We start from the raw sequence: 27994 nt of genomic DNA, 5'->3' as shown, positions 1-27994 counted from the left end.
TAGCATGGGGCTTAGCGCGAGCACTGTCCGAACTCGCCATGTGACTAATCTTCGTGGTAAATATAGTTTACACAGAGGAGGTACATCTGATTGTGGCACAGTCAACGAAGTCTGTTGCACTAATATTAGGGCATTTATGCCAAGGAAGGGGGATCGCTTTCGAGGAAGACAACTATGTAATTATGTGTCATGATATCGTTCGGATCAAAATGGCGGGCTTTTCGATCTTCGAAATTCTGCAAAGTGATAGTTCGTTGTGGTAATCCGTAGATTTGGCCATGGCTGCATTGGACAGCACGTCTGAACTCAGTACTCTTTTGGAAACTTGGAGAAGGGAAGATCAGGATAACGTCTCACCCGTTAAAACGCTAGAAAGGTTTGTTAAGTGTAATCGCTGTAATATTTTGTAACTTGAAGAAAAAGAAAGTAATAATGGGCCATTCCATTTAATATCTGCACCCCCCCCTCTATTGAAGGCCTGGGATTTCTTAGGGGGATGGGGGGTTTCTGAGAGGGGTCGCCATAAAGTACCCTTGACAGAAATTCCCATGAGTAGTTTCTGAAGGGGGTTCAATTGGTTTGCTTGATAGCTACATAAAATTCTGAAGGGGGTAATTTCAGGCAATTCTGAAGGAGGTTAAAAAATTTATTTTCTGGGGGGATGTTACAGGAAAGCCTTCAGTAGGGGGGGGGGGTGCAGATTCTAAATGGAATGGCCCAATTTCTAACACTTCCTGAATCTTACAAGTAGCTGTTGCGATGCAGTCGATTTCATCCGGTAAGATGCTTTGAAACAAGTATTACGAATTGCACAATGATGACCATAGTAAATTTTAAGACGGTTTCTCCAGTTTGTCTTACATGTCAACAAATACCTTCCACTTACGTATGATGCACGATCCTCGCAGTAGATAGTGCTATTTAAGCAATAGCGAAAAGAAGACCTGAAAAAAATCAGGCCTGTACGGGATTCGAACCACTGACCTCTGCTATACTAGTGCAGCGCTCTACTAATTGAGCTAACAAGCCAACTGGGAGCAGGCAGTTGAGTTGATTCGTAATAAACCAGTGAAAGTGATAAATCAGATACAATGAAAGATATGAAGTTCATCTATTTATATATGATAAATATATATCATATATTTCATTGTATCTGATTTATCACTTTCACGGGTTTATTACGAATCAACTCAACTGCCTGCTCCCAGTTGGCTTGTTAGCGCAATTGGTAGAGTGCTGTACTAGTATCGCAGAGGTCAGTGGTTCGAATCCCGTACAAGCCTGATTTTTTTCAGGTCTGATTTTCCCTATTGCTTAAATAGGGCTATCTACTATGAGGATCGTGCATCATACGTATCTAATACCGCAGTTCAAAATATATGAACTTCATATATTTCATTGTATCTGACCTTCCACTTAGCGAGCATACGGTGGTCTGCCTGTGGTGCAGTGTTTTGGGGTTACCACATGGCAGTAATTACGCACCAAAATTTCTTTTTTTCTCTCACAACGTATAGAACTTAGCCTGGAAAGCTAGAAAATGAATGTGAGAGACAATGCATTAATGATTAGTGTGCCAGATTCTGAAGAGAAGTTTTTAGTTTCAAGGTTTGATCATGATCTTTGTGTTATAGACACTAAGATTGTGTATGAATACTTACTGGAACTGTACAATCAATAACATTGTTCATGTTGGTCTCTACAAAAAGTGAACAAAGAGCCTTGCAGTAGATAAAGTCAAGTCATTTGCATTTTGAAATTTATTCATGTAGGATAGCAGAGCTGGTAGAACGTGAGAATGAGGCGTATCATAAACTAGATCCAGATCCTTTTGACGATCGACATCCAGGTAAAATTGCAAGGCTACCTTTTAGACATTACACATTGTTTATGTTTTATACATAATAACATCTATTACAGACAGGGATCATTTAAGGTATTCTTATCAGATAATAGGAGGGTTAACTCAAGATTAATTTTCTTGTGATTGCGCTCAAGCCAACCAAGGCCTGCCAGTCATGAAACAGGTCCAAGACACATTTTGCATGAAAAGGAAAAATAACATGCAACAATTTAGACTCATATCCTCAGTCCGCACTGTTAAGTGACAGAATCTTGTATTTTCCACCCAGATTTAAGTCAGAGCTAAAAAAGACTTGGTCCGTAATGTACAATGCAAACTTCAAACTCAGTTAGTGTGAAGTCTGGAATTCATTTTTATCCGTAATAAAATCAGCTCTTGTTTTCTCTATGGTGAACATTTCAGGTAGAGCTGACCCAGATTGTGCATTAGGCCATCTTTTGAAGACACTCTTCAGAAATGATGAATTTATGGACAAACTAGTGAACTCTTATATCATGAGCACTGTGGAAAAGTTTGATCTGAACTGCACTGCAGCAAGAGTGTTGTTAAATGCCATGCCAGGGTTGGAAAGTGCTGCAGTTTTTCAAGATATGGTAAGATTAGAAAAATTTCCTTAACCTATTAACTCTCATGAGCGATGAAGACAGAATTTCTGCTTATTTAACAAATGGTAAACACCACAGCGTACACTATTGAGTTATGGATGTACGCGGGAGGTTGCTAAGCACGAAAGAAGCGTAAGAGTCGCGCGAGGTTATAGCCGAGAGCGACTCTAGCCTCTTGAGTGCTTAGCAAACCTCCCAAGTGCATCCATAACTCAATAGTGTACGCTGTGGTGTTTACCATTTGTTTTATAACATAACAGTGATACATCGTAGCTAAAGAGTTCCCTTTTATTTAACAAATCTTACGTGAGCAGAAAATACAAGCGCGCGCGGAAAAATTGTCTTTGCATTTGCTCACGTCAGCAGCGTACACCCATGGGCAAATGGGGGACACTGCATTGACCAATCAGAATGTGCACTTTACTTTGGTTATGTTATAAAATTATCTTAATACAAAATCAAGCAGACAAGCAGGGCTGTGGTCTAGCAGCGCCCGGTGGCCCCTGGCGCCTTACTTTCGTTCTTGGGTGACCTGGGAATTTTAGTTTCTCTATATAAAAACATAGGCTGGGCATCCTGTATTTCAAAGTTTCAGAGCACTGGGCTCCTTTCACTTTTTCTTAGAGCACAGCCTTGATAAGTGATGAGGATAAAGGAAAATGTAAAGTAGGGGATTATTAGATGATCTAATTCCAAATTCTCCCAAGTAACATCACAATAATTGTACGGCAGACAGTTAGGAGAATTACTAATGAGCTTATGGTAGTGAAAGGGTAAATAAGCTAAAGGTGTTACATTCTTTCTTAGGCTTGAGTTCTTTATAAAAATCCAAGTAAATATATCCAGTTTCTACAACATAGCACCTCCCTGCCTCCTTCTCCAAGAAAAAAAAAAAACTTAAATTTTATTCATGCAATTGCTACTTCATCAAACTAAAGATAAAAACATGAATTGTGAGTGATTTTTCACTGGCCGAGTGGAACGAAATAAGTGAAAAATGTTTTTCTCACATGTCACTGGGGCCTGGGTTTAGGTCATGCGACCTATGGGGAGGGCAGTTGTTTTTGTTGCATCCGCCATTGCTGACTTTCCTGCCCACCCACCCAAAGATTTTAAATGCTTTTACAATACCATTATAATGTACTAACCTGGAACTTTTGTCGTTATTTCCGGTTTTAGTGTATGCTACTTGTACTAGCTTTCAATTTGCCATAAAGGTTAGGTTGCGGCAGTCAGCTTGACAGAAAATAATAAATAATAATAAATTTATTACATAAATTTAAATACATTTATTATAAATATATTTATTATAATTAATTATAAATTAATTATTAAATTTAATTAATTATTAAATTATTAATTATTAATATAATTAATATAATATAATTAATATAATAATTAATATTAATATAATAATTAATATTAATATAATTAATTAATATTAATTAATATAATATAATTAATATAATTTATTATAAATTTATTTATAAATTTATTATATTATAAATATATATTTATTATAAATATTTATTAAATAAATTTATTACATATTTATTAATAAATTTATTTATTTTTAAATTTATTATTATTTGTTAAATTTATTACCAGCAGTGTCTTAGAAATGTTATTAGGTACACTTTGAAAAATAATTATTCTTTGCTCTCAGTCACTTCACTTTCATGCAGAAAGTTAAAAAGAGTAATTCCATATTTTTTTATTAATTATAGGAAGCCATGCTTAGTCGTTTATGCAAATGGGCTAGAGAAGCCTCGGAACCCCTGAGATCGTATGCCACAGGTATTTATAGCATAGTTTACTGGTATTACTTTTCACAGTGCTTCAAGCTTTGAACATTTAGGTCACCGTTGCAAGAAAATAATGACTTGACTAAATATAATTTTTAACTGGCAATAGGAGGTACTACTACTACCCCCCGCCCCACCCTAGAAAAAAAAAACTGACCCGACTAAATGTAATTTTTAATTAGCAACTAGGGGTGTTATCTTCCCCACCCTGAAAAAAAAAACTGACTTGACTAAATATAATTTTTAACAAGCAACTAGGGGTGTTACTACCCCCTTCCCCACCCCCCCCTAGTACTAACTATACCAACTATTACATCATCAATGAGGATTTAGCATCAAGTGCTCTCCTGGGGAAAACTAGAATTACCTAATTTGTGCACATCTTCAGCTTCCGAATTACCTCAGTTTTGTGTGCATGTTTACATGTATTAACTGAGTATAAGTAGAAGGGTAATTTAGTTGGGCTATCCAAGGTGAAGTGTACAAGGTTGTGATTTGGATACCGATAGTTTGATTGAGGATTCAAATATTCCATTTTCTCTGCTTTTAATGTGTATTGTTGCAGTTCATTTTGAATTGTCATAAATCCTCTAACAAGTCTCCCCTATACTAAGCACACCCTCTAGTAATCCACCCTCTAGAGTGCCTGAAATGAATGAGCCCCTTGGGGGGGTTTATTAGAGGATTTATGGTTGTTTTCAATTTCAAGGTTCAGGTAACAGAAACTTTGATAGTTATTATCAATTGATCAATAGGCCTTTTAGCATTTGCCATGGAAAGCCAGGATATTGCTGCAGTATTCAGAGAAGAAAACTCCACCTTGGTGAGTCAGTATAACTTCAATTTCTAAATAGGGGAAAAAATGGTTTTAATTTATTGTTGTTAATTTAAAAAAAGGGGATGACAAACATCTAATTTCTCCCCTAAATCAAACCTTAAGGTCCTGAGAATATAGGAAATGATCATCCATTAAAGAAGCACTTTTTACACTGAGGAAGATGTGTTGAATTTTGCAATTTAGGTTCCCTGTATGCTGCGGCGGTTGCACATATTAAAGGACTTGTCAGACCTAACTCAACCTGCTGTGACAGACCTGTCAAACAGGATTATTCTCAAAGCAAAGACGAACAGGAACAAAAACGAAAGTGGTAACAGTGTGAATATCAAGATAAAGAGAGTGAATCTTGCCGAGCCAGGTCCGTCATGTACTGTGCCACAGAATGGGGAAATATCTGGTTTGTGTAATGGAGAAGTGGAAGAAGTCAATAGCTACAGTGTAAAGGGTCAGTTCACTTTTTTTTTTTATATTATTACTCAGATTGCCCTACTGCTTGGAAGTTGAACCTCCTTACGACTTCATGTTGATTAAAGTGTGTCCTTTCAAACTGGGGTGATGTGGCTGGTTAGTAACATGAAGGCTTCATTGTGGTCCTTTGGGCTTGAAAACTTGGACACCCAAGGGTAGTGAGTCGAATTGGTATATTACTATGTTTGTTTTGGGAAAAGTGAGATCTTTTGGAGGAGTTACCTGAGAAGCATTTCGAAGGAATAGAGTCTTTGCAAAGTGGAGTTTTTCTTTGCCTCAAAATTTCACTCTTTTCTAGAAAACATTGGAAAGCTACTTTTCCTTTTCTCAACCCTCTAACTCCCAAGAGATGATTGTTAATCCTCCCTTCTAACTGCAAAATATTGCCTTGTAAATCAGGTGTGAGAATTTGGTGTTTAGATCAAGTTAACAACTTATGCCTCATTAGCTTGGATTATCTCATCACCTGTCATTAGCTTGGATTATCTCATCACCTGTCATTAGCTTGGATTATCTCATCACCTGTTTGCTGGAAAATGTATGGATATTATAGGGAGAGGTTACATGTTAATCACTTCTGGGAGTTTACGGGTTAAACTTTTCTCTCAGTTTTGAATGGGAGGGGGGCAGAATGGGGGGGGGGGGGGTTGGCAGTACCTTTCATTCCATCTACACCTCTAACCCTTCTCCTGGTTACAATAACTCGGATAATGAGAAGTGTTCCCCAACATTTTTTTTTTCACCCATTCTTATTATTGGGTGGAGAATAGATTATGATATGTTAGTGCTTTGCCCTAATTCTTGCCCCCCCCCCCTCCTTCCATTTTGTTGTTCTTTTTGTATGATGGGGGAGGGAGGGAGGGGATGGAAAGAAGGAGGTATGCCAGGTATTTTGTTCTGTACAAGCTGGCTCACTTTCCGTTATATTCATTGGTAAATATTTTTTTGTTTCAGGTAAAATCTGTCTACAAACTAAACATCCATCGCCAGTAAAGACGAGCAAGGGTTTCCGTTCAAATGGAAATGCAATTTGTTCAGCTAAGGGAGGGTACCACATAGTCCCTATGTCCTTTTCCCTCTCCCCCCTGACCCTTGGCATGCAGCAGAGAATAATCCTACAGTATCTGACTCCCCTGGGGGAATATCAGGAGGTCTGTGCTATTGCGAGACAATTTTGCATTTCATGTTTCATGTGATATAAAGAACAGTAAGAGCTTTCAAAGTTCTTTACCATTGAAGTGCGTTGTGATCATCTTGTGATAATAGTTGTCCTTATGATAAAGTTTTATTAAAAGTGTCACAAGGTAACATTAGAACATTTTTTGGCCATTGTCAGTCTCAGAAGTGTAACCCAGAGGTCAGTATTTTACCTTAGACCTCGCAAGTGTTAGGCTAGTAAACACAAAAGGGTTTATTGATCTCCTGCTGTTCTAGATCAAGATTCAGACAGATTGCAAGTTGCTTAAAACTAATTATTTAAATACAGTATTAATTCCGGTCCAAGAATGTAAAATGTGTGTGGTTCAACCAGAGCATTGCCACGAGATAAAGTTAACCCATCTTGTAAATTGGCCACCGTCAAGAGTACTAAAGCTAACGTTTCGAGCGTTAGCCCTTTGTCAGAGCAAAAAGCTAACGCTCGAAACGTCGACACTCTTGGGGTTGCCGATTTGCATTTTAAACTCTGTTGATTAACTAAATTATCTCGTAATGCTCATCACCAAGTCAGCACTACAGTTTCTTTAGAAATTACCTCCTTTCTTCATTTGGACACATTTTTGTTTTGAACATTTCAATTCAGCTGTTGCCAACTGTGTTCGAATCTAAAGCCCTGGATCTTGTGATGCACTACATTACATTGAAAGGCCAAGTGGACCTACAACTTGTCTTTGAAGCCCTTAAGGTATGAATGAGACAGTGTGGTCTTGGTTTGTGTTTTACGTTTAGAATTTCATGGGGTTTATGTCGTTAAAGTTGATTTTCACTGACGGAGGTGTCCTTACAAGAAGCGCAGAGCGATGTGATCCTGTGAAAATCAAACTGTTGGAGTCAGAAGCAGAGTACAGATGCCGCTTAAGACCTCGTTGCTTTTGATATGTGAAAAGTCAATTGCTGGGTTCATAAGCCATCGGATGCCATGAGAACTGGCACTGCTCATGATTCCAACAAGCTAGTTTTCTCTGGATCGTAAGCATTTGAGTTCTAAGCGGAATCAGAAGCTTCTGACTCCACTTACGACTCCGATTCTCGATTTTCTCTGGGTCGGAAGCGCCCTACGATCGATTTACGCAGTTCAACTACAACTGTGTCTTTTGTGTCAACGAACCTTTAGAAATTCTCCCACTTTTTTCACTCTTGATAAACACCACTTGAAAACAACCTGCACTGTACCGAATGAGATCTGAAAAAAAAAAAAAAAAAGAATAAAAATTTAAAAACAATCTTATTTTAATGTCTTTTCAGTATTTGGCATCTCTTCTTTGCCACAAAAAGTTTGCCACAGAATTTGTCACCCATAACGGTGTCCAGCGGTTACTAGAGGTGCCACGCCCATCAGTTGCCGCCACAGGATGTTCTATGTGTCTGTATTATCTCGCCTACAATGAGGACGCCATGGAGAGGGTAAGAATTTTTCTTATTATATTTTTATAAGTTTTCTGATTTTTATTCTGATTTTAAGTTGTAAGGAATACATTATTCAGTGCAATTTGGAACTTACCACTTACTCTGTGAGTTATGAGCCGACCAGTGCTTTCAAAAAGAGAGGTAACGAGTATCATTCCGTTAAACATAAATAACAGCGAATTATACTTCTCTGCTTATTTTTCATCAACAGGGCCTTAGCTAGCATGAGGCAAGACGAGGCCATTGCCTCGTCTTAATTTTGGCCTTTTTAAATTTTTTTTCTTAAAGATTGACTTTTCTGAAGAAAAATGCCACGGAAAATCCTTAAAAGAGCATTCCTAAACCTCTAGATTTCAAAGTTTTCTGGGGGGCATGCCCCCAGACCCCTCTAGCGGCTCGAAACTTCCCTCGTCTTGTCCTGAAATCTGGCTAAAACCCTGATCAATCTTTCAAAAAAAAACTTATTTATTCGTTTATTAATATTTGCTAAACGTATGACCCAAAGGATATTCTATATACAAGGCTAAAAGATTAGGAAAAAAATTATTAAAATGTTTAAACCAAACGTTTTCGACTGTTCGCCATCATGACCCAAAGTTAGCTAAAACATTACAGCACTAATTACCACATGAATCACGTAAAAAAAAAAAGAGTGATTAAAAAAACCGTTAATGGATGAACAGATTCGTATATAAGAAGAGAGACTAACCCTAAGAAACATAAAGATGATCACAAAAAAAGTGTAAGCTTACAAAACTCTTATTAATTCCACAAAAAAACTTCGAATGATCAAATTCTGGTCGGTTTTTTTTTTTTTCTGCGCGGGTTAGAGATTCACGAAATTAACAAACGGAATGGGTCTGCGGAGCTTCCTTAACTGTTTTTGTGTAACTTGTTTCAGGTGTCCCTCTTGCCCAACCCTGTGTTGAGTGACATGGTCAGATATGCATTGTGGCTTCTAGAATGTTCTCACGACTCGGGCAGATGTCACGCAACTCTCTTTTTCTCACTCACTTGTTCCTTTCGAGCAGTGCTGGAATTGTTCGACAGCAATGATGGTCTGCGGAAGCTTGTGAACCAGGTAATTAGTCATTTGCATTTATTGATTACATAAGACAGTTTGGACCCCAGAGAAACAGTGGATCGTGTGGTTTAATCGCTTGGATGAAGGCAAAATGACGGTTGATGGATTCTGTTGGACGTTTTCATGACTTGCGCAAGGACTGGGTGCAAGTGCACCACTTAAAATCGACCTGCGTGAGCGAGATGTTACGGACGAGGAGTGTCTTCTTTCGAGTGTTTCCCTCTTGCGCGCGTGTCATTCCCTTTTGATGGCAAGCTGAAACTTCGTCATCGTTTGTAGTGATGTCAACATAATTAGGTCAAATTTGTAGGATCACACCATAAGGTCTTTTTTTTTTCAGTGACCTTTCCTGTCTGGTTGTTTCAGAAATGTGTCTTAATAACATTAATTCCAAATATTTTGCGATGTATAAAGAAATAGAAGGATAGCGAATGTCAAACCTAGTAATTTAGTATATGCTAAAACAGTAGATAACATTGAAGGCGCGCTCTTATTGGCTGTTCAAATACCGAATATCCTTTGTTAGTATATACTAAAACAGTGGATAGCGTTGAAGGCGCGCTCTGATTGACTAGTCGAACTCAGAATATCCTTTGCTATTTACTTCCGAGCAACTCGGGAAAAAATGGCGTCCCGGTTTGCATCCGTGACAGGCGAAGAAATCCTTCAAATCAATTTTTGGTGGTGTATATTATCTCACTGTTTTAGTATATACTAAAACAACTATTCACCTCAGTGTCGGTGGTTAGCGGTGGATATTTACCGAGCCGCGAAGCGGCGAGGTAAACCACCACTAACCATCTCCACTTCGGTGAATAGTTGTTAACTATCCGCCCATGCGGGGTTTGCGCTCGAAGTTATTGCAATCGTTGCCAGGAATAAAGAAGTTAAAATAATTTTTTTGGGCATGTTATTTCATTTTTTTAACATAAACTACAACAACAGCACTATTCACCTCTGTGTCGTTGGCTAGCAGTAGATATTTACCTCGCGGCTTCGCCGGTCAGTGGATATCTACCATTAGCCACCTCTACTTGTGTGGGTTGTTGTTAACTGTTCACACGTAGTTTAGAGATATGCCGACCGCTATGAATCAGTGAAAATTTTGTATACGCAGTGTTTGCATTTCCACACTGCGCAGTCTTGTAGAAATCAATTTTACGGCTTTGTTCCACTAACTTTTGCATCTTGAAAACAACAAATATTACCTGTTGCAAACCATTTACCAAGAATCTCCTTTTTTATCTGATTTTGGCAGCTAAGTACGCTTTCAATCCTCCGTCCCGACGAGGCTGAACTGCTAAGTGATGATGAAGTGTTCGGCAGCCGGCAGACTGCAAAACACACCTGTATGGCTCTTCGGAGATACTTCGACGCCCATCTTCACATCAGGGCAGATGCGCTGAGGAGATCTATTGCAAGGAACGAGGGTGGAACACCACCCGTTCCAGTTCCAGCTTACAAGGTGAATATCTCAATTACCTCAAGGACATGATCGAAAGAGTTCAGAAAAGAGCTCTGCGTATATTATTTCCGGCGCTGAGCTACAAAGACGCCATTGTGGCTGCAAACTCCACTCGCCTAAATGTAAGAAGAGACGAACTCTGCAAGAAAGTTTGGGGCGGTATCTGTGTGCCTGGGTCACGGCTGTACCACCTTATTCCACCAAAGCGCGCCGATTGCCACGTTTATGAGTTGCGCAACAAAAACCATGTATCACTCTTTAAATGCCGGACCGAGAGATTTAAAAAATCTTTCTTTCCAACAATGGCGTCTAACGCCCAGTTCTTGTAGTCAGGCAAACCTAAGCGTTTTTCATTGGTATGTAACTGCCGATTCTTGTAATTCCCAGTCCCTTTAGACTCTTAATTTTAAAGTCAAATGTAAGATTTTCGTATTTTTTAAATATTTAAAGTATACTTGTAAATTCACATGTATTTCACCACTTGGGTGCCATTTTTGAATACTTTTAATAAACCTTCTATCATCATCATCATCTAGGCCTACTTCCTAATTCTTGGAGTGAATTTGCACATCCTCCCTTAAGAAAATACAATATGTTATTTTAGTTTAAAGAGCCAGTTGTTGGGCTGTTGTTGGGCTCAGAGAAGTCGAGAGTTCACTTAAACTTGACAATGTTTTTTTTTGGCAGGGATAGGGGCGAGTGAAATGTCAGTTTACCATCAAACCCATACTCTGTAATTTTCTACTTTATGAGCCTCGCATATAAACACTGCAAATCTTTTTAAACTTTGACTCATGATTACACGAGAAAGAAAAACCTAAAAGATACTGTTTTTGTTTTTTTGTTTGTTTGTTTGTTTGTTTATCTGCTTTTTTTTATTTTATTACAGCCTTTATCTTAAGTAGCTTAGTAACTCCAACTCATCTTCTTTACTCAGTTCTCATTATCATCAACTTTTGTCCTTCAGGCCGCTTCCCTCTCTCACGGCAATGTAATGGAGAACTGTCAATTGATGCTAGAGTACGCTCCAACAACGCTGCGTTGGGAGCCTGTTGAGGTAATATCTTTGAAATAACGCAAAAGGAAAAAAGTTTCTCATGGTCCTAGTTGGGTATTTCGCAATGGCGTATCTTGGTTTATTGGGTGGAAGACAAATAACGGCACTGAAACTCCTCTAGTGAGAATTTTTTTTTTTCGTTGTTTTGTATTTTATTTTATTCACCAATGCTCGTAAGCGTGGATTCATTTTCACAATCACACTGTTGGCTCAAGGCTGGTTCATTAGCCATTACACCCTTTCTGTAGACGTTTTGCTTGGATAGTCCACGAAATTGTCGAATATGAAAATCTTTGCTATCCAACCGGCTGGAATTCTAATCGGTGCATTTTGCTAAGTTATCCATAACTAGCTTCCATAGTCTCTCGGCTACGTAGAGTGTCAGAATGCCCCGGTTTTCGTATGTTATTAGGAAACTGTAGCAAACCACGAGGACGAGAACGTGGCAAAACAAAAGAGCTAGTTGCTCAGCACGTGTGTTCTAAAACGTTGTGCAGATCCTCAGCTGCCTTCTGCAAAACAACAACGGGAAATCACAAAACTTTGCTTGGTCCAAGAACAGAAACCCCGACGACAAATTATTGAAGTTTCCATTTGGAACTCAACGCTGCTCACATACGTTATGCTGAACTTGTGATGTGGTATAGTAAGAGACGGTAAACACGTGCAATCATTCGCGAAATTCTAACAAAAAATATAAATTAATTTTGTAATCGACGTCTTTCTTGGCGTTGGCGTTGCCAACAAATTATAAGTTACCAATTATAATTCCTGACAATTAATTCCTGACAAATTATAAGTTACCAATTGTTGACAATGTTTTCTTTACTTCCTTAAGATGATGAACAGACTTCAAGGTTTCACACTGCTGCTTCAGTTAATCTCCTTGTCGTCAGACTGGGGAATGACAAGTAATAGGTACGTCATTGGTTTTTGTTACCATACTCCAGAGTTTGTGCGAGTCCGGGAAAATCTGGATATGTCTGTAATATTGGACATAGAAATTCTCGGAAATCTTTTCAATAAAAGGAACTGATGTTTTTTATAATTAAAAAAATCCAAATCGTATCAGATCATGAGTCGTAGCGATTCTCAACTGTCTATGAAAAGACGCAGGTAACCTTTTAGCATTATTGGCCAAGGATACGACAGATTTTCTCACTGCGTTTTTAACTGCCATTTTTGAGGCCAAACCAGCGATTGGGTAATCGTTTTACATTAAATGGAAATTAATTGTTATTACTGCCATGTTTTGCTCTTTGCTTGAATTTTGAATATCTCGACTAACATTTTTATACATTAATAAGGTAGAACCAACTTGTTAATCCTCTCCTTTCGTGTTCCTTTCCTCTCATTCAAGAGCGGACGCCATCCGATTAGCAGCCGAAGTAACCCGCCTTGTGTTAGAGATGCTGTTTGTGTTGACAGTCGGTCCTAAGGCTCAGATGGCGCTGTGTGAAGAAGTGCAACTTCCTTCACGAGAACAACAAAAGGGAATAAGGTATGATTAAGATTTATGGAAGAGAATTCATTTTGACGTAAACTAAGACTCGAGAAATTCCCACGAAAAATAAATCATTATCATGCCTGCAATGGACTAGGATCTGAGAGGGGAGTAAAAAAATGTTGTTAGTCGATAACTTTTCATGAGCCGTGAGAAACTTTTGATAGCAAGAGGCCAGAAGATTTTTATACGTTCTATCAAGTTATCTTGAACAATCTTTTTTTTCTAGGCTTCTGCTGCGTTGTGCTGAAGGAAGTTTACTCAACGACTCTGAGGTGCAGAAAGCCGCTTTGCACGTCATTTGTAACTGTGTGTGTGGACCTCGAGTCAGGGTACGTATGAGCGCATTTTGATTAAGTTCCGTATCTCCCCTATGAGTTCCTCAGTTTTATCGCGACAAAAACAAACAGGGATACGCGCGTTGTATGTTGTGTAGAGCGTGGGAAAATTCGTCATATTGCGAGTGACCTGGTAATGACGAAGTCGCTAAAAATTGAGTCTTTCTTGAATGATGAAATCTAGTTAAAGTTGAGGTAAATGAACACTACTATTTGAATTTTGTTAAGAGACCTTCGGAATCAACACAAAATGTTTGCTTACCTCGAGACTATTCCTGAAACTGCAGCTCAAGTGGTGTTCATTGCTGCGAACATCACGCCCATCTTCTTTTGTTGTAGATAAGCGGAGCTGTTGCAAAATTCCAGTCGAAATCCAGGCCGGCATTCAAAAGCAGCGACGACGTCTTATCCAAGATGTGGGGCTGCGTCAGGGCCAGTAATGGCATCAAGGTTCTGCTCTCCTTACTGATGGTGAAAACGCCCTTGGTTGATGCAGATTGCATTCGTGCTTTGGCTTGTAAAGCGTTATGTGGACTGTCGAGAAGTGACAAGATTAGACAGGTGATAGGAAAACTACAGCTTTTTAACAGCGGCCAGTTACAAAGTGAGTATTGCACAGCTTAGTGCATTTTTCACTCTTGTTCAACAGCGCAAATAAGTTTTATAGCTGGGAGTGCCTGCGGGCAAGTTGAATTGGATTCTGTGTTCTGCTTGGCTACTCGAGCTATTACCCGCTTTGTATTGTACGCTTTGATCCTGGGAACCCGCGCAAGATAAAAGACCTTTTGACCTTCTGAATAAGAATTTTATTTCACGTATTTTATTAACTCCGTTGTTTGTCTTTTTTTTGTTTTCAGTTTTAATGCGAGAGCCGGTTATTGAGGATAATGCTTCTGACCACGCCCTTTTCTGCAAATATGCTGCCGAGCTGCTGGAAAGAGTCACTGGTAAATCCCTGGCCACTTCCTCTGCTGTCCCGTCCCTATCCAGAATAAATAAGGTATGAACTTGACATTATAACATAACCAAAGTAAAGCGCGCGCTCTGATTGGTCAATTTAGTGTCCCCCATTTGCCCATAGGTGTACGCTGCTGACGTGAGCAAATGCAAAGACTATTTTTCCGCGCGCGCTTGTTTTTTCTGGTCGCGTAAGATTTGTTAAATAAACGGGAACTCTTTAGCTACAATGTATCAATGTTATGTTATAAAACAAATGGTAAACACCACAGCGTACACTATTGAGTTATGGATGCACGCGGGAGGTTGCTAAGCACGAAAGAAGCGTAAGAGTCGCTCGAGGCGATAGCCGAGAGCGACTCTAGCTTAAGAAGACTCTTACCATTTGTTAATTAACACAAGCTGTCTACTCACAGAGTGGAGAGGGGAAGGGGTGCTTTAACAGCGTCTTCGCTCGTTTATTAGGGAGTTTAAGAAAACTACGACGGCAACGGCAACGGCAACATCACAAAACAAAATGTTTAATCAGCAGAACAATGGCTGTGCATGTGCGTTATAAATCTTTGTAGATTTCTTTCCACTCCCTGCAAAACAGCAACAAGAAATGACCAAATTTCGCGTTGTCTAGAGAACGTGAACGTCGATCACTGATTTTTAAATTTCTTTTTCTTATTGAAGGCTGTGTTCCAATTTCAGTTTCGAGATAGTTTTGACCGTGAGAAACAAACTAAATTACTGTAGAGTATCACGGGACTCGTATGTAAAATATAAGTTTATTTTTTAAGCGACGTTGTCCACGGCGTCGCCGTCGTCCTTTCTTAAACTCCCTATTAACTTTCGTTTGAACGGCAAACGCACGGAAAAGTCTAATTTCAATGATGTAAGTTTTGTGTGAAATAATTAGAGTTTGTCAGAGTCTACCACTCTGTTGCTCTTGTTTAAAAATGGATGGTCATCGAACTAGTCTTCAGGCTCTCTCTGTTTTTTGGATGGGGGTATCAGGGGTTTCATTAAGGGCCAGGCACCGGGCAAATTGAAAACATTAATGAAACCCCTGGGGTATGAAAGGGGAGTCCCCTATCCTGGCATCCCCTCCTTATAGGTAAGATGGCAACACTATCGGATCTCATGCAAATACTTTCCAATAAAGAACCGAGTTCTTAAGCATAATATAAACATAACAACAAAAAATCATATGTGAATTGAACAGCTTTCGAATTGGAATTATGTATTTTTTTTATTCTTACTCGACAGCTTCCATGAGGTCAGTTTTATTATTTATTTCGAAGTTCACTTAAGAAGGACTCTTTGAAAACCCATTTTACAGCACAATAAGTAAATATCTGCTTTTATGTTCGCAGGCTGATGTTGTTGCGCAGACTCACATTTCATATCCGGCAAAAGAGCTGTTACAACTGGTTCACAGTCACCTTACAACCCAAGGTTTGTTATGGAAGATCGTGGAGCGTTAAGAGAAAACCAGGTCAAGAGACGGAATCCCTTACAGAAAAATTTCCCATTTAATAAATTTTTAGATCAATCCCCGCTTCATAACACACCATTGAAATTTGGACACGAAAGTCCCTTGTCATCTGAAACTATCTTTGTGGTAAAGCCTGAATACTAGATCCGGCTTGTAAACTAAGGGCCGGTTAATTAAACAAAGTTTAGCTGTTGTTTAACAAAACCACATTCTAAACTGTCTGGAATTTAGCTGAAATCTTTTATCTCAACATTTATTTTTGTCAACCCGGTCAAGAGCGGCCGAAAGGTTGCAGTGGAAGGACATTTATTTAGTGAAAACAAACCTCTTATAAAAAAAGCCTACGGCCCACCGCTTGCGTAAGATCGCGGTTTGGGTTAGACCTCGCATAAATAACTGGCCCAAAGTGTTTGCTTCTTATTTCGATTGAGTGTGGTAAACCGAAACCAAAACAATCACAACAGCCAATCAGATTGAAGGAAAATATCACTGGGAGCAAATAAGAATTCAAAGTAAAAACAAGCAACAGTCTGAAGCGCGGGAAAACGCGGCTAACAAAATTGCCATTGGTTTTTAGTCAGAAATCTGATTGGTTGATAAGGTGGCGCGAGTTTTCTGAAGCAATCACAGGGAAGTTAATCAAAACCGAAGCATTCCGGAATTTCTTCTGACACCTGGAGTAGAATTGCCCCAATCTTGAGGATGTTGGGCTTATTTTCTAATCAAATATGTGGTTATTTTTGACCAGGACTTCATGAGACTGCAGAGGTTTTACGGAGAGAAGCTAATCTACCCGGCCCAAAACCAGAATCAAATCTCCTCTCTACACCAACTAATAGGAAAGTATGTGGTCCATGTTTTCGTTGTGACGTGTATTCTGTGATCTTAGGGTCCCTTGATTTACGAGGGAAACATAATTAACAAATGGTAAACACCACAGCGTACGCTATTGAGTTATGGATGCACGCGGGAGGTTGCTAAGCACGAAAGAAGCGTAAGAGTCGCTCGAGGCGATAGCCGAGAGCGACTCTAGCTTCTTGAGTGCTTAGCAAACCTCCCAAGTGCATCCATAACTCAATAGTGTACGCTGTGGTGTTTACCATTTGTTTTATAACATAACATTGATACGTTGTAGCTAAAGAGTTCCCTTTTATTTAACAAATCTTTTACGCGACCAGAAAAAACAAGCGCGCGCGGAAAAATAGTCTTTGCTCACGTCAGCAGCGTACACCCATGGGCAAATGGGGGACGCTAAATTGACCAATCAGAGCGCGCGCTTTATTTTGGTTATGTTATAATAATCTCTAAACAGCGGTCACATTTTCGATAGCCACGTAATAACAGTACCAGTCCTCATCATCATTGTCATTTTTTCTGCTATTCTTTGGTAAAATTCTGTTATAGGAAAAGGAACTGACCAATTGAGTAAGTCGATATGTCCTTCAGTTCGTCAGTTCATTTCTTTGTCTACCAGCCGTTAGTTAGTCAGCCGGTCAGTGAGGGATTCAACCTGTCAATCTATCAGCTAGTCAGTCAATCAATCAGCCCGTCAGTCAGTTTGTCTGTCGGTCAGTTTGTCATTCACTTTGTCATTCAGTCCTTCCGACTGTGCGTTCGTCCGTCGGTCCTTCCGACTGTGCGTTCGTCCGTCGGTCCTTCCAACTGTCCGTTCGTCCGTCGGTCCTTCCGACTGTCCATTCGTCCGTCGGTCCTTCCGACTGTCCGTTCGTCCGTCGGTCCTTCTGACTGTCCGTTCGTTCGACGGTCCTTCCGACTGTCCGTTCGTCCGTCGGTCCTTCCGACTGTCCGTCCATCGGTTCTTCCGACTGTCCTTTCGTCCGTTGGTCCTTCCGACTGTTCTTTCGTCCGTCGGTCCTTCCGACTGTCCGTTCGTTCGTCGGTCCTTCCGACTGTCCGTTCGTCCGTCGGTCCTTCCGACTGTTCTTTCGTCCGTCGGTCCTTCCGACTGTCCGTTCGTCCGTCAGTCCTTACGACTGTGCGTTCGTCCGTCGGTCCTTCCGACTGTCCGTTCGTCCGTCGGTCCTTCCGACTGTCCGTTCGTCCGTCGGTCCTTCCGACTGTTCTTTCGTCCGTCGGTCCTTCCGACTGTTCGTTCGTCTGTCGGTCCTTCCGACTGTTCTTTCGTCCGTCGGTCCTTCCGACTGTTCGTTCGTCCGTCGGTCCTTCTGACTGTTCGTTCGTCTGTCGGTCCTTCCGACTGTCCGTTCGTCCGTCAGTTAGTCAGTCAGTCAACAGTCAGTCATTCAGCCAGACCATCCATCAGTCAGTCTACCAATGAGTCGTTCAGTCGGTTAGTTGCTTACTCACTCGGTCAGTTGATCGTCAGTCATGTAAATCAGGCGGACAAGTAGTCAGGCTCTTTGTATTGATCTTACTCCTCTAAGTCAATTTCTTCGTAGAGGACTAACCGTATGCTCATCATGTTGTTCCATGTCACTATACACAGGTTCGATTCAATCTCACCTTAAGCCTTTCCCCGGCATTCTCTGCGGTGAGCACTCCCGGGACTCCACCCCTGACGCGATACCGATTCAACGACCCTGGAACACCCATAGGAAAGGTAAATACAACGTTTGGATATATGAGCGGTCTGGATAACAGGGCTGATCGTGATGTCTACCTATCCCACCCCGCCATAAGGAACAAACGAATTCATGGAAAGATTTTTTGTCTTATTTTACTTAAAATTATAAGTCGAAAAGGATAATATTACAGTAATTATTATGATATTTTTATATTAATATTGCGTGTTATAATATTGATTATCGAAAGTCAGTCACTTTCTTTGTTTGCTCATTTGTTTTTGTCAGCGGCTTCTACCTCATGATCTTCCTCGCCCTGTACGCCCGCCGTCACCTCCTACGTTGGACATGATCGTGACACGGTATCTTCGCGAACAGCATGCGCAGTGTAATAATCCTGTGTCCGCTGGTCCTCCATTCTCCCTATTAAGGTACGTTTGTTTATGTCTGTTAGAGCCAAAAACGTGTGAAATTGAATTTCGGCTCGTTTGGGGGACTTCCAGAGTTTTCAATAAAAGCCTGTTTTCTGCGGTCCACTCTCGTTTATATGGCCTTTTAATGCCATCTGTTCAGATTTTATTTTTGAGATTTGCATGGCCTAATTACTGGTCATCACCGCCAATCTCTTTAACGGTAGCTACTCATGTAAATGGTTCTGAAGCTCTTGAACAGCTCTTCCCAGTAGGCCGGCAAGCAAGCAAGAAATTTTGCTTGCCTACAAGGTATTCAAGGCCTACTCAAGACAAATAGACCATCTTTTTGTTTTGCTTTTCTTTTCTCACTCAAACTCTGTTGTGTGTTTTTCGACTGTTTCTCCGAGCGTACGCTTATTTTTTTTTTCTTAATTTTCTTGCACCACCAAGAAAAGGGTTGGAAATGTGGTAATTTTAGCAACACCGATCTCTTCTCGGTCAATTATAAAAATCCAGTGTATTTTGTACATGAATACTGAAATCAGACTGGTTGTTGGATCAAACGCCCCAATCCCAGATGTACAAGTTCAATAACTTTGAACCAATCAGTGTGATACTATTGGTCCAAACTGTTGTCGATGAACTAATTCCGATTTGTCTATCGTTAGACCTCACAAATGCCCTGAACCAAAATACAGATATTACGCGCCATCGAACATGACAACGAGATTAAAGCAAAGAGAGGTACGTAAATATGATCTTACCTTCAAACGAAACAATTTCGCTGCAGTGGCGGGGGAAGGAAGCAATTATTTTATCATCGTTCTTAGTCGTTCTGATGTCGCGTTAGTTGTTATTCTACTGTGTTCGCCCTCAATATTTATCCATAATCAATCTTGAAATATTTTCTCCCTCCTGAAGGTGATTCCACGTCATGGCGGATTTAACGGCGTCAGACTTAACAGACGGTTTGTGTACGGAAGGTGAGAGAGGCCTTATTTGTAATTCGTATCGCTCTATTGGAAATTATAACATAAATGAACAAAGCAGACATCGTCTGATTTGTCAATTCAGTCTCCAAGCGGTTACTTATCAGGTTCTAGAACCCGCATTTGTCATATTTATGCCATAAAATCAACAGAGCTCATTTTACCGGGCTCTAGCTTATAAACCACTCGCCTTTGGCTCGTAATGTATAAGCTTTCCTCGTGTTCTCCCAACATCCCACGTGCTCTATCGCGTTATGGAGCCCGGAAATATGTGTTCCACTACGTGATTCTTAATGTTCTCTTCACAGAGCGAGATGGTAACCCAAAACTCAGACCCTGTCCACAATTCAACTCTATTTTTGAGCCCATTAGACGGAGGTTTTCAGAATCTCTCACCATAATGGATTTCTTTAGTTTTTCAAAAGCGCCGGCTAATCGTCGTCGCTTTTTTTTTAAAGGGGAAATACATCTCTTTGTTCAAGATAACGTTCCTCAACAGAATTCTGACGCATTTTGTAAACGAAGGTACAAAACAAGTATTTGATTGTGTCTAGTTAAGTTCTCGATTGTATCTTACTGTTTTTTTTTTTTTTTTTTCTCCTTTAGATTTAAACCGCTCAGGGCTATTCGCGACACGGAAGAAAACAGCTTCTTTACATGTGCATGTTTTGCAGTAAGTCTCTTTGTTACCAGGTGCAGTGTGACTATTAAGATCGATAACTGCTTAGTGGAGTGAGTGATATCGAGGACGTCCTCTTCCTAGGATGGAGAGGATCATGATTGGCTAAGTTGGACAAACACGAAAGAGTTGAAGTCAACTTAAGAAGAGACCGGTCATTATTTCTCCTGGGGAGTGGAGCGGGGGCTCGGAGGATTTTGGTTTTGTCACAATAAATATAACTGACTCCCCCCCCCCCCCCCACATAAGGCTCTGGAGTATTCTAATGATCCCCCTCATTTGCAGTCAGTTTTCTATAGTTGCTCCTTTAAACTCTGTTAGAGATGACTGATTCCCCTCCGTCCCCCCCCCCCCTTGAAAACCATGTGATCCCCAAAATCCACCACACCGTCCCTTCCTAGTGATAAACAACGACTGGTCCTCAAGAGTGAAGAAGATTAAAACCCGATTTAAACTGATAGTTGAACTTACATTTGGGAATTTTTCACGATAAATGAACTATTACACAATTCCTCAGACATCATCAAATTTACTACTCACAAATATGAGGGCCCAGCTCATCACACCTCAACATCAGAATGCATATTCTCCATACTGTTCTCTATACATTTTCTGAGGTGCTGACAAGGAGAATTTGTTTAACAATCAAGAGCTTCTTTAGTTGGTGATCATTTCCTATATTCTCATGGCCTAAAAGGGTGATGTTAGAAGGTTTGGTTTGAACCCTTTATGATTGTCTGTTAGTAAAATGGAAACTATGTCTTGTACTATAAAGTATTCGCTTTTATGTAGTCATTTAAACGTAGTATCTAATTTTTTGTTTGTTTTTTTCTCCTCAGCCCGATGGCAAGTCTGTTTTACTTGGAACACAAATAGGCGAACTGAAGGAATACAACTTAATAACTGGACAGGTACGAAACTTAATCTACACATTTTTATTTTAAGTCAAACGCCAAACTTTTCCTCGCAGTAGTTGTATGTGTATGAATTATACATTGATTGTAACAACTGAGGTAAGTTGTCGTACTATGTAGTTCGCAGAACCACATAAGCGTTAGACTCGAAAGCGAAAACGCAACGATAAATTTATAGGTATTCCATTTAAAACTCCGCGAATGTCCCAGTAACAAGCCTAGTAAGCATCCAATTAGGCAATTAGTCAGGTTTTTCTACGGACAGAAATTACACCTTAAGCGGGAAAAATTACAATACACGCGAAATACCATAGAACTTACCGACTGTTTTGAATTCAGAGTGACCATAACACAACAATTTTGGATAGCAAAATATGCCAGTGCAAACATGGTGACGAGTTTTTTTGGACAATGCATATGGCCTATGTCAAGGATGTTGACGTCATAATGTGGGCATGCAATGCGATTTACATGTCAAGTGTATAACGCTTATTCCCATTTTTTGTTTTTATTATTTTTAAATGTAAACCGCTCCGTGCATGTCTGCATGGTTATTTGTATTTCATTTATTTCTTTTAAAAATTATATTTTGCAGGAAGAGGCGACGTACCTCTGTAGCGCAGACAGAGCAATTTCTATGTGCCAATGTTCAAAGGTGAGAATACACGTGCATCATAAAAACTTGTTTTTCCTGCGTATATAAAGAGAGACCATCTGTTCTCAAATACGCACAAAAACGGTTCAGTTCTTCTGATAACAGAGTCGAAAGTATCAGTACAAACGTTTTCAACGATTTGTTATCTGTTTATGTTGTATATTTAACAATTATTCCACGAGCGCGCGTTGGATATGAGATGATAGATAGCCAACGAGGCGCGTAGCGCCGAGTTGGCTATAATCATCTCGTATCCAACAAGCGCGAGTGGAATAATTGTTTTATTAAAAACGCCCCCAATAAATTATTAATTTGTAAGAAGAAACCGGATTTTTTAGCTCCCTTTTGATTTTAAGCTGACGCGTACGCTTACCATATTTGTAGCTTATGGTATATTGGCTCATATACCATAATGGCTAAGCCAATAAAAAGTCTTGAATTGCATTATCCAATGATCCAGTTTTTAATAATAGCATTTATCAGATATTTAACTTGTAGGTAAGGGTGTTGGAGACTGGTGCACAGATACACGAAAATGGCAGTTGTGCTTTCTCCTACAATTTTTCCTTAAGTCACTTAGATTGCTAGCTATGTAAAGTTCTCGTTTTAATTCTTTAGTTTACAAATCGTTCACCGCACCCTGTCAACATTCAGCTTTGAAGCGCGTTTTTCGATGTTAGGGACGTTTCTTAGACTAAAAACTGACTATCCATGCCCGTGTTGAAGACTTCATTTAGGACTGAAATTGTCTTTCTGTACTTCATTGTTCTTTTTTCAGGACCGCGAGCTTTTGTTAACGTCATCTTCTTCTGCTTTCCCTCCATGTGCCCTTTGGTCATTTGGAGACGTTTTCGAAATCAAGTAAGTTTTTGAACTTGAAAAACTGTTTGATTCGTACCACCATTGCATTAGACACGTCCTTGCGTTCTGGTTTGTGTCTCAGCGTTCCTCGGTTTATTTTGATTTCACCCTTAGCAAACTACAATTTTTGTCATAGAAACAAAAACAAACGCATACTTCCCTATATTTTACATTCCTTTTCGTCTTCTAGAGGATCGCTGAGAGACAAGGAGGCGTTTTACATTGTTCTTACAGAGCTACCTCTTTTATGGAAGACACTTGGACAAAATAATTCTATTAAAGTACTGGAGACGAGAAATAATTCCAACTTAATTCAGTTGTGGCAATCAATGCTTTAAGATCAAAATAAAATAAAAAAAGGATTGGTGTTAATCACACGGAGGCAGTAGGCGGAATGTAATGGGTCGTCTATGTATTTATTTCTCTATTTGATAAGAACGTTGTTTATTTTGTAACTTTGTTTCTTTACGGCTCAGACATCCATTTGGCGAAGACACTTGGGTAAAGTTTAGTAATTTATCAGAAGACAGAATTATTGGCACACACGACGCTACTGCGCACGTGAGTTTAATACATATGATGTACTTTCACTTCCAAATACATGAAGTTCTCGATCTGTAATGTAAGTTGCAGTTGGGCCATAATTCTGAGTGGAAATAGTTTAGTCCGTAACTTTCATTGCAGACGTCGAACACGGTTAGTGAGAGGTATAAATATTAATTAGCGAACTCGAGATTTAATCGTTAGATCGTTGATGGAATCAGAGAGTGAGCCCTCTAACTAGAGTTTACCGATATTTTATCGCAAATGTATGAGTTTTTCCTGATTTGTTTTGGGTTTTTTGTTTTGTTTCGTGGTACCTTTCTGCCAAACTCCCTTTTTATCTCTTGATAATTTGAACAATACAATGCTGTAAAGTTCTGATGATATCGTTAACTAGTTTATTTTCAACTATCAGATATACGACACTGCGACGGGTCAGCGGATTCTGACTCTGCACGATTGCAACAACACTAACAACTACTCAAAGAACCTCGCCTCCTTCAATCCCACGGACGACCTGGTACTTAATGACGGAGTATTATGGGATGTTAAAGGGAAACGGGTTATACATAAGTTTGACAAGTTTAATAACTTTGTCAGTGGCGTGTTTCATCCATCTGGGCTGGAGATTATTATCAACTCAGAGATTGTATCCTTTTCCTGTTTTGAAACAACCAATGCTCCACTGTAAAGCATTTGTCCTTATCACGTTTCACGAAAAATAATGGGACACACAGGTTTCCTTTCACGGATCTCGATCCCTCTGCTCAGTTTGACAGTCAATTGGGAGAAAGATGGATATGAAGGACTATCATCTCATAAGAAAAGTCCATGGACAGCCAATTTACATTATCAAGCCAGTGAACTAAAGCTATACCCCCAACCCTAACCCCTCCTCAACCGACGCAGTACTACAGTTTCTTGAGATGCTCAACCCCCCTTCCCTCCCCCCTAGAATCTCTTCAGCGACTCATTACAAATGAACAATTTGCTTTCTTTTTGCCGATAATCCTTGACACTACCAAGTGGGATCTTCGGTCTTTCCATTTACTGGACACATGTCCTTCATTAGATCAGTGTCACGTGATCTTCAACAATATTGGTGACGTCATGTATGGAGGTAAGGTCATGTTTACCTCTCAAATTCGTTGGTACTTTGTTAAGTTTTCACAAAATAAATCAGACTGGATACTGTGGTTGTAATGCGTCCAGGTCATTAGCTTTATGATGTGATCTATTCGTTTCTCGATATTTCAATTGCAATTAAGAGCAGAGAATGTTCACCCGGGATGGTGAACATCTAAAACTGTGTAAACAATTATTCCACTTTGCATCAAAGTTTTAGCTACTTTTGCGGTGTTTGGAAAAGTGATGGAGCTCTGGGTCTCTTGTGCAACCCGTTACTTCAAACTTATTTTTTGCGAAAATTTTTCTCAGAGCCTCTGATATCTCGCTAATGATGAAATGTGGTATTAAGGGAGTATGTGTTCTTCCGTACTATACAGTAAAACACATTTCGGATCCTTTGGAAATACCCCTAGCCTCCAGGCTCCTTGGACCGTACGAGACCTCGTTCAGGACCTTTGACGCAACAGATTACCAACCAATAGGTGAGCTGAAGGACAGGCTACAAATTTTAATAGAACAGAGTTTTACGCTTGTCATCAGTTAACTTTTAAATATCTTGACGCTTGCGAAATGAGTGTGTAAAGGATACTGAAATTTTTTCATTGCTTTACACAGCTACAATCGACGTAAAGAAGACAATATTTGATTTGTGTACTGATATAACTGACAGCTTTGTAGCCGTTATTGAGGTGAGCTTTTAAATCGGAAGCCTCTGTCTTCTTTTCTTTTCCTTCCTTCCTCTTTCAGTCCCTTCCTCTCCCTCCCCTCCCTCCTTTTTTTGTTTACCTCCCTTTACCTTCCTTTTCTCTATTTTTTCCTCTTTTCTCTTCTCTCTTCTTATGATTTCTTTCGATGAATAATTTCAGTTCGCCTCGATCGTTAGACCTCAGCCGACGAATTGACCTGTCACAAACGTGTAGCGGCAGGTACCTCCTCCCACTTGAGAATACAGATGGGTACCGGCAAACTGTTAGGGAAGCTTGACGAAATTGAGGGGGGGGGGGAGAGAAACTTTGCGACAATCCAGCGTTCTATCTTGGGGAACTGGCAGCCTGCTAATTTTGCGAGCGAGTGCTCGATATTATCTTGATGAACGTTATAGCTGCCTGATGGCTGGGTAGAGAACGAAAGTTGTACCAATCGGGGGTGAGCGATGGTCAAAAAGAGGGGGGAGGGGTGGGTTAATGAATATTACGTCTGCCCGAGGTCATTAAAGGGCCACGGTCAACCCTGATACATAGCGAGAGTAGTGGCCTTTCTCAGTATTTTCTGTATTAGAGAAAGAGAAAGCCCAGCGTGTGTGCAATGTTATTCGACTTAATCTTTGCAATCTTGATCGAGAACCGGCTTTTTATATCCTCGTCTTGTTTCTTCAAGTGTCTATCGTCTATTTACTACGTATTTTTGGCGTTTCATTCCGAGTTCGCGATAATAAAGCCTTCGAAAAAAGGTCGTCCCAACGGCCTGTTTGTATTGTCCACTACCCTGTATTTAACGATCACTCAGTAGTATTTCTTAGGGTTTGTTAAGAAGTCATTCAGGGGATATATTGGTGTTTTTATGTTCATTATTTCCCATTCCCCGCTTGATACAGATTCGACTGTAGTTCAGATGCTGGATCGCACTAAAACGAATTTCGGCGGGTAAACCTTCGAGTGCTGTTGTTTGTCCGCTTTATCGTTTACGATCAAATGGAAGAAACATCGTCAAAGGATTAACGGCAGCTACACTCAAGGAATATACAATGCAACAAATATCAGCGCATATTTGTGACCGCAGAGAAGGTTTTGTCGAAGCCGTTTCTTTCTTTTCAGGGAAAATTGCCTCACAGTTTTACTCCTTGGCTCTACGTGTGTCTGTTGTTGTCGTAAGAAAGCGCTTCCAGTTACTTGCTCATTTCGGACATGCAGTGACGCACAACTCATCAGGAGTTGTTTCGCCTTTTAACAACTTTTCGGGCAGGCGTTTTTTTGCCTTTCCTCGTTCCTTCCTCCCCCCCCCCCCCCTCTTTCTCCACTTTCCACCCTAAATCCAAATCCTAGGAACCTAGCAGCCAGCAGTAATCCCAGCTGCCTCACGCTACGATAACCGGGAGAAACTTTAGCAATATGGGCCATCTGACTGACTTAACTTGACATTTTTCGACTGCATAAGTTGCAAGATATCACTGCAGAGATCTTGTCAGCATGTCAACAGTTCACATTATTTCATATAAATTCGGTGACGTTCTTTTTAGAACCAGGCCAGCACAGACGAGAGCGTTTGCCGTGTGTACGAAGTCGGGCGGATGCGTAGAGCTGATGACGAGGACGAGCAGGTAAGGGGATGTCAAGGATTTTCACCTCAATCATCATTTGTAAGTAAGGAACGGACCAATCATGGAGTTGGATTCGACAAGTAACACCGCCATCTTGGAATGCGAATTCGGTTTTGTGATTGCCCGTGTCTTATTTGCAGACAAAAACCTACAATATGACTGGCTGTAGACTAATGCGCCACCATATTAAAATGACTTTTGGAGCATACTTCAGAACACATCACTTACTGCGGCACGTGTTTGATATAGGTTACCAAAATTACAACTCGTTGCTGTTTTTACTTAGGAATCCGACGAAGGTGGCGAGGAAGATGACGATGTCGATGACGATGATGATGAGAATGATGATGATGACGACGAGGAGGAGGATGATGATGACGACGAGATTGAAATCACGATATCTGGCGATGATTCGGATGATGACAGTGATATTGCAAATTTTTGAAGCGTAGCTTTTAAGTTTCCATCTTTTGGTTTTTAATTCAACTCAAAGATGAGCATTTGATATTATTGTTTTTATCTCTGAAAAATGTACGTATATCACAAACAATTTGAGAAAGATATGTTAACTGTATAGACGAAGGAAAAACGACTTTATCAAAGGCGGGAATCAAAATAAAACCAGCTGTCGCCGCCCTTACGGTGTTGCTGTAGATAATGAAAGATTTTGAGAAAAATGTAATGTTTTGTTTGCCTGGAAGATTCAGTCCTGAGCGCATAGAAGGTAAGAAAAAACAAAAGAGAAAAAAAAGAGAGAAGTAAACCTTTTTTTGGTATCCGACTTCTCAGAAATCTTCAAGGTACCTTTAACTTCTTTGTGGCTTGTTAGCCACCTTCATATTTTTGAGAAACGGATGTA

At 40.0% G+C, this 27994-nt stretch overlaps 1 protein-coding gene across 1 annotated transcript; it reads left to right on the top strand.

Annotated features, from left to right (window-relative positions):
* The first annotated feature begins 29 nt into the window (after nt 1–29).
* On the top strand, nt 30–27798 carry LOC111335969 (DDB1- and CUL4-associated factor 1-like). Its single transcript, XM_088760868.1, has 34 exons — nt 30–376; nt 1773–1849; nt 2267–2457; nt 4197–4266; nt 5030–5097; nt 5296–5557; nt 6535–6731; nt 7382–7483; nt 8044–8202; nt 9107–9286; nt 10548–10754; nt 11722–11811; nt 12650–12729; nt 13172–13312; nt 13545–13647; nt 13993–14257; nt 14511–14653; nt 15972–16053; nt 16842–16936; nt 18561–18674; nt 18925–19067; nt 19718–19793; nt 19971–20032; nt 20645–20711; nt 21557–21628; nt 22227–22286; nt 23065–23147; nt 23624–23708; nt 24106–24339; nt 24717–24810; nt 25196–25300; nt 25434–25507; nt 27055–27135; nt 27422–27798. Exons 1-34 carry the CDS (start codon nt 279–281, stop codon nt 27578–27580), a joined length of 4119 nt encoding a protein of 1372 aa, XP_088616994.1. The 5' UTR covers nt 30–278; the 3' UTR covers nt 27581–27798.
* Nucleotides 27799–27994: the final 196 nt, after the last annotated feature.

The sequence above is a fragment of the Stylophora pistillata genome, chromosome 5 (assembly GCF_964205215.1).
Source record: "Stylophora pistillata chromosome 5, jaStyPist1.2, whole genome shotgun sequence".
Classification (NCBI taxonomy): domain Eukaryota; kingdom Metazoa; phylum Cnidaria; class Anthozoa; order Scleractinia; family Pocilloporidae; genus Stylophora; species Stylophora pistillata.
The sequence above is the reverse complement of the archived record's forward strand: the minus strand, read 5'-3'. Positions and strand labels throughout refer to the sequence as shown.

Coding starts and splice junctions, on each gene's coding strand:
- LOC111335969 (XM_088760868.1), top strand. CDS start 279: ATGGCTGCATTGGACAGCACGTCTGAACTCAGTACTCTTTTGGAAACT. Junction 20,712..21,556: donor TTACATGTGCATGTTTTGCA/GTAAGTCTCTTT, acceptor TTTTCTCCTCAG/CCCGATGGCAAGTCTGTTTT. Junction 25,508..27,054: donor GCTTTGTAGCCGTTATTGAG/GTGAGCTTTTAA, acceptor CGTTCTTTTTAG/AACCAGGCCAGCACAGACGA.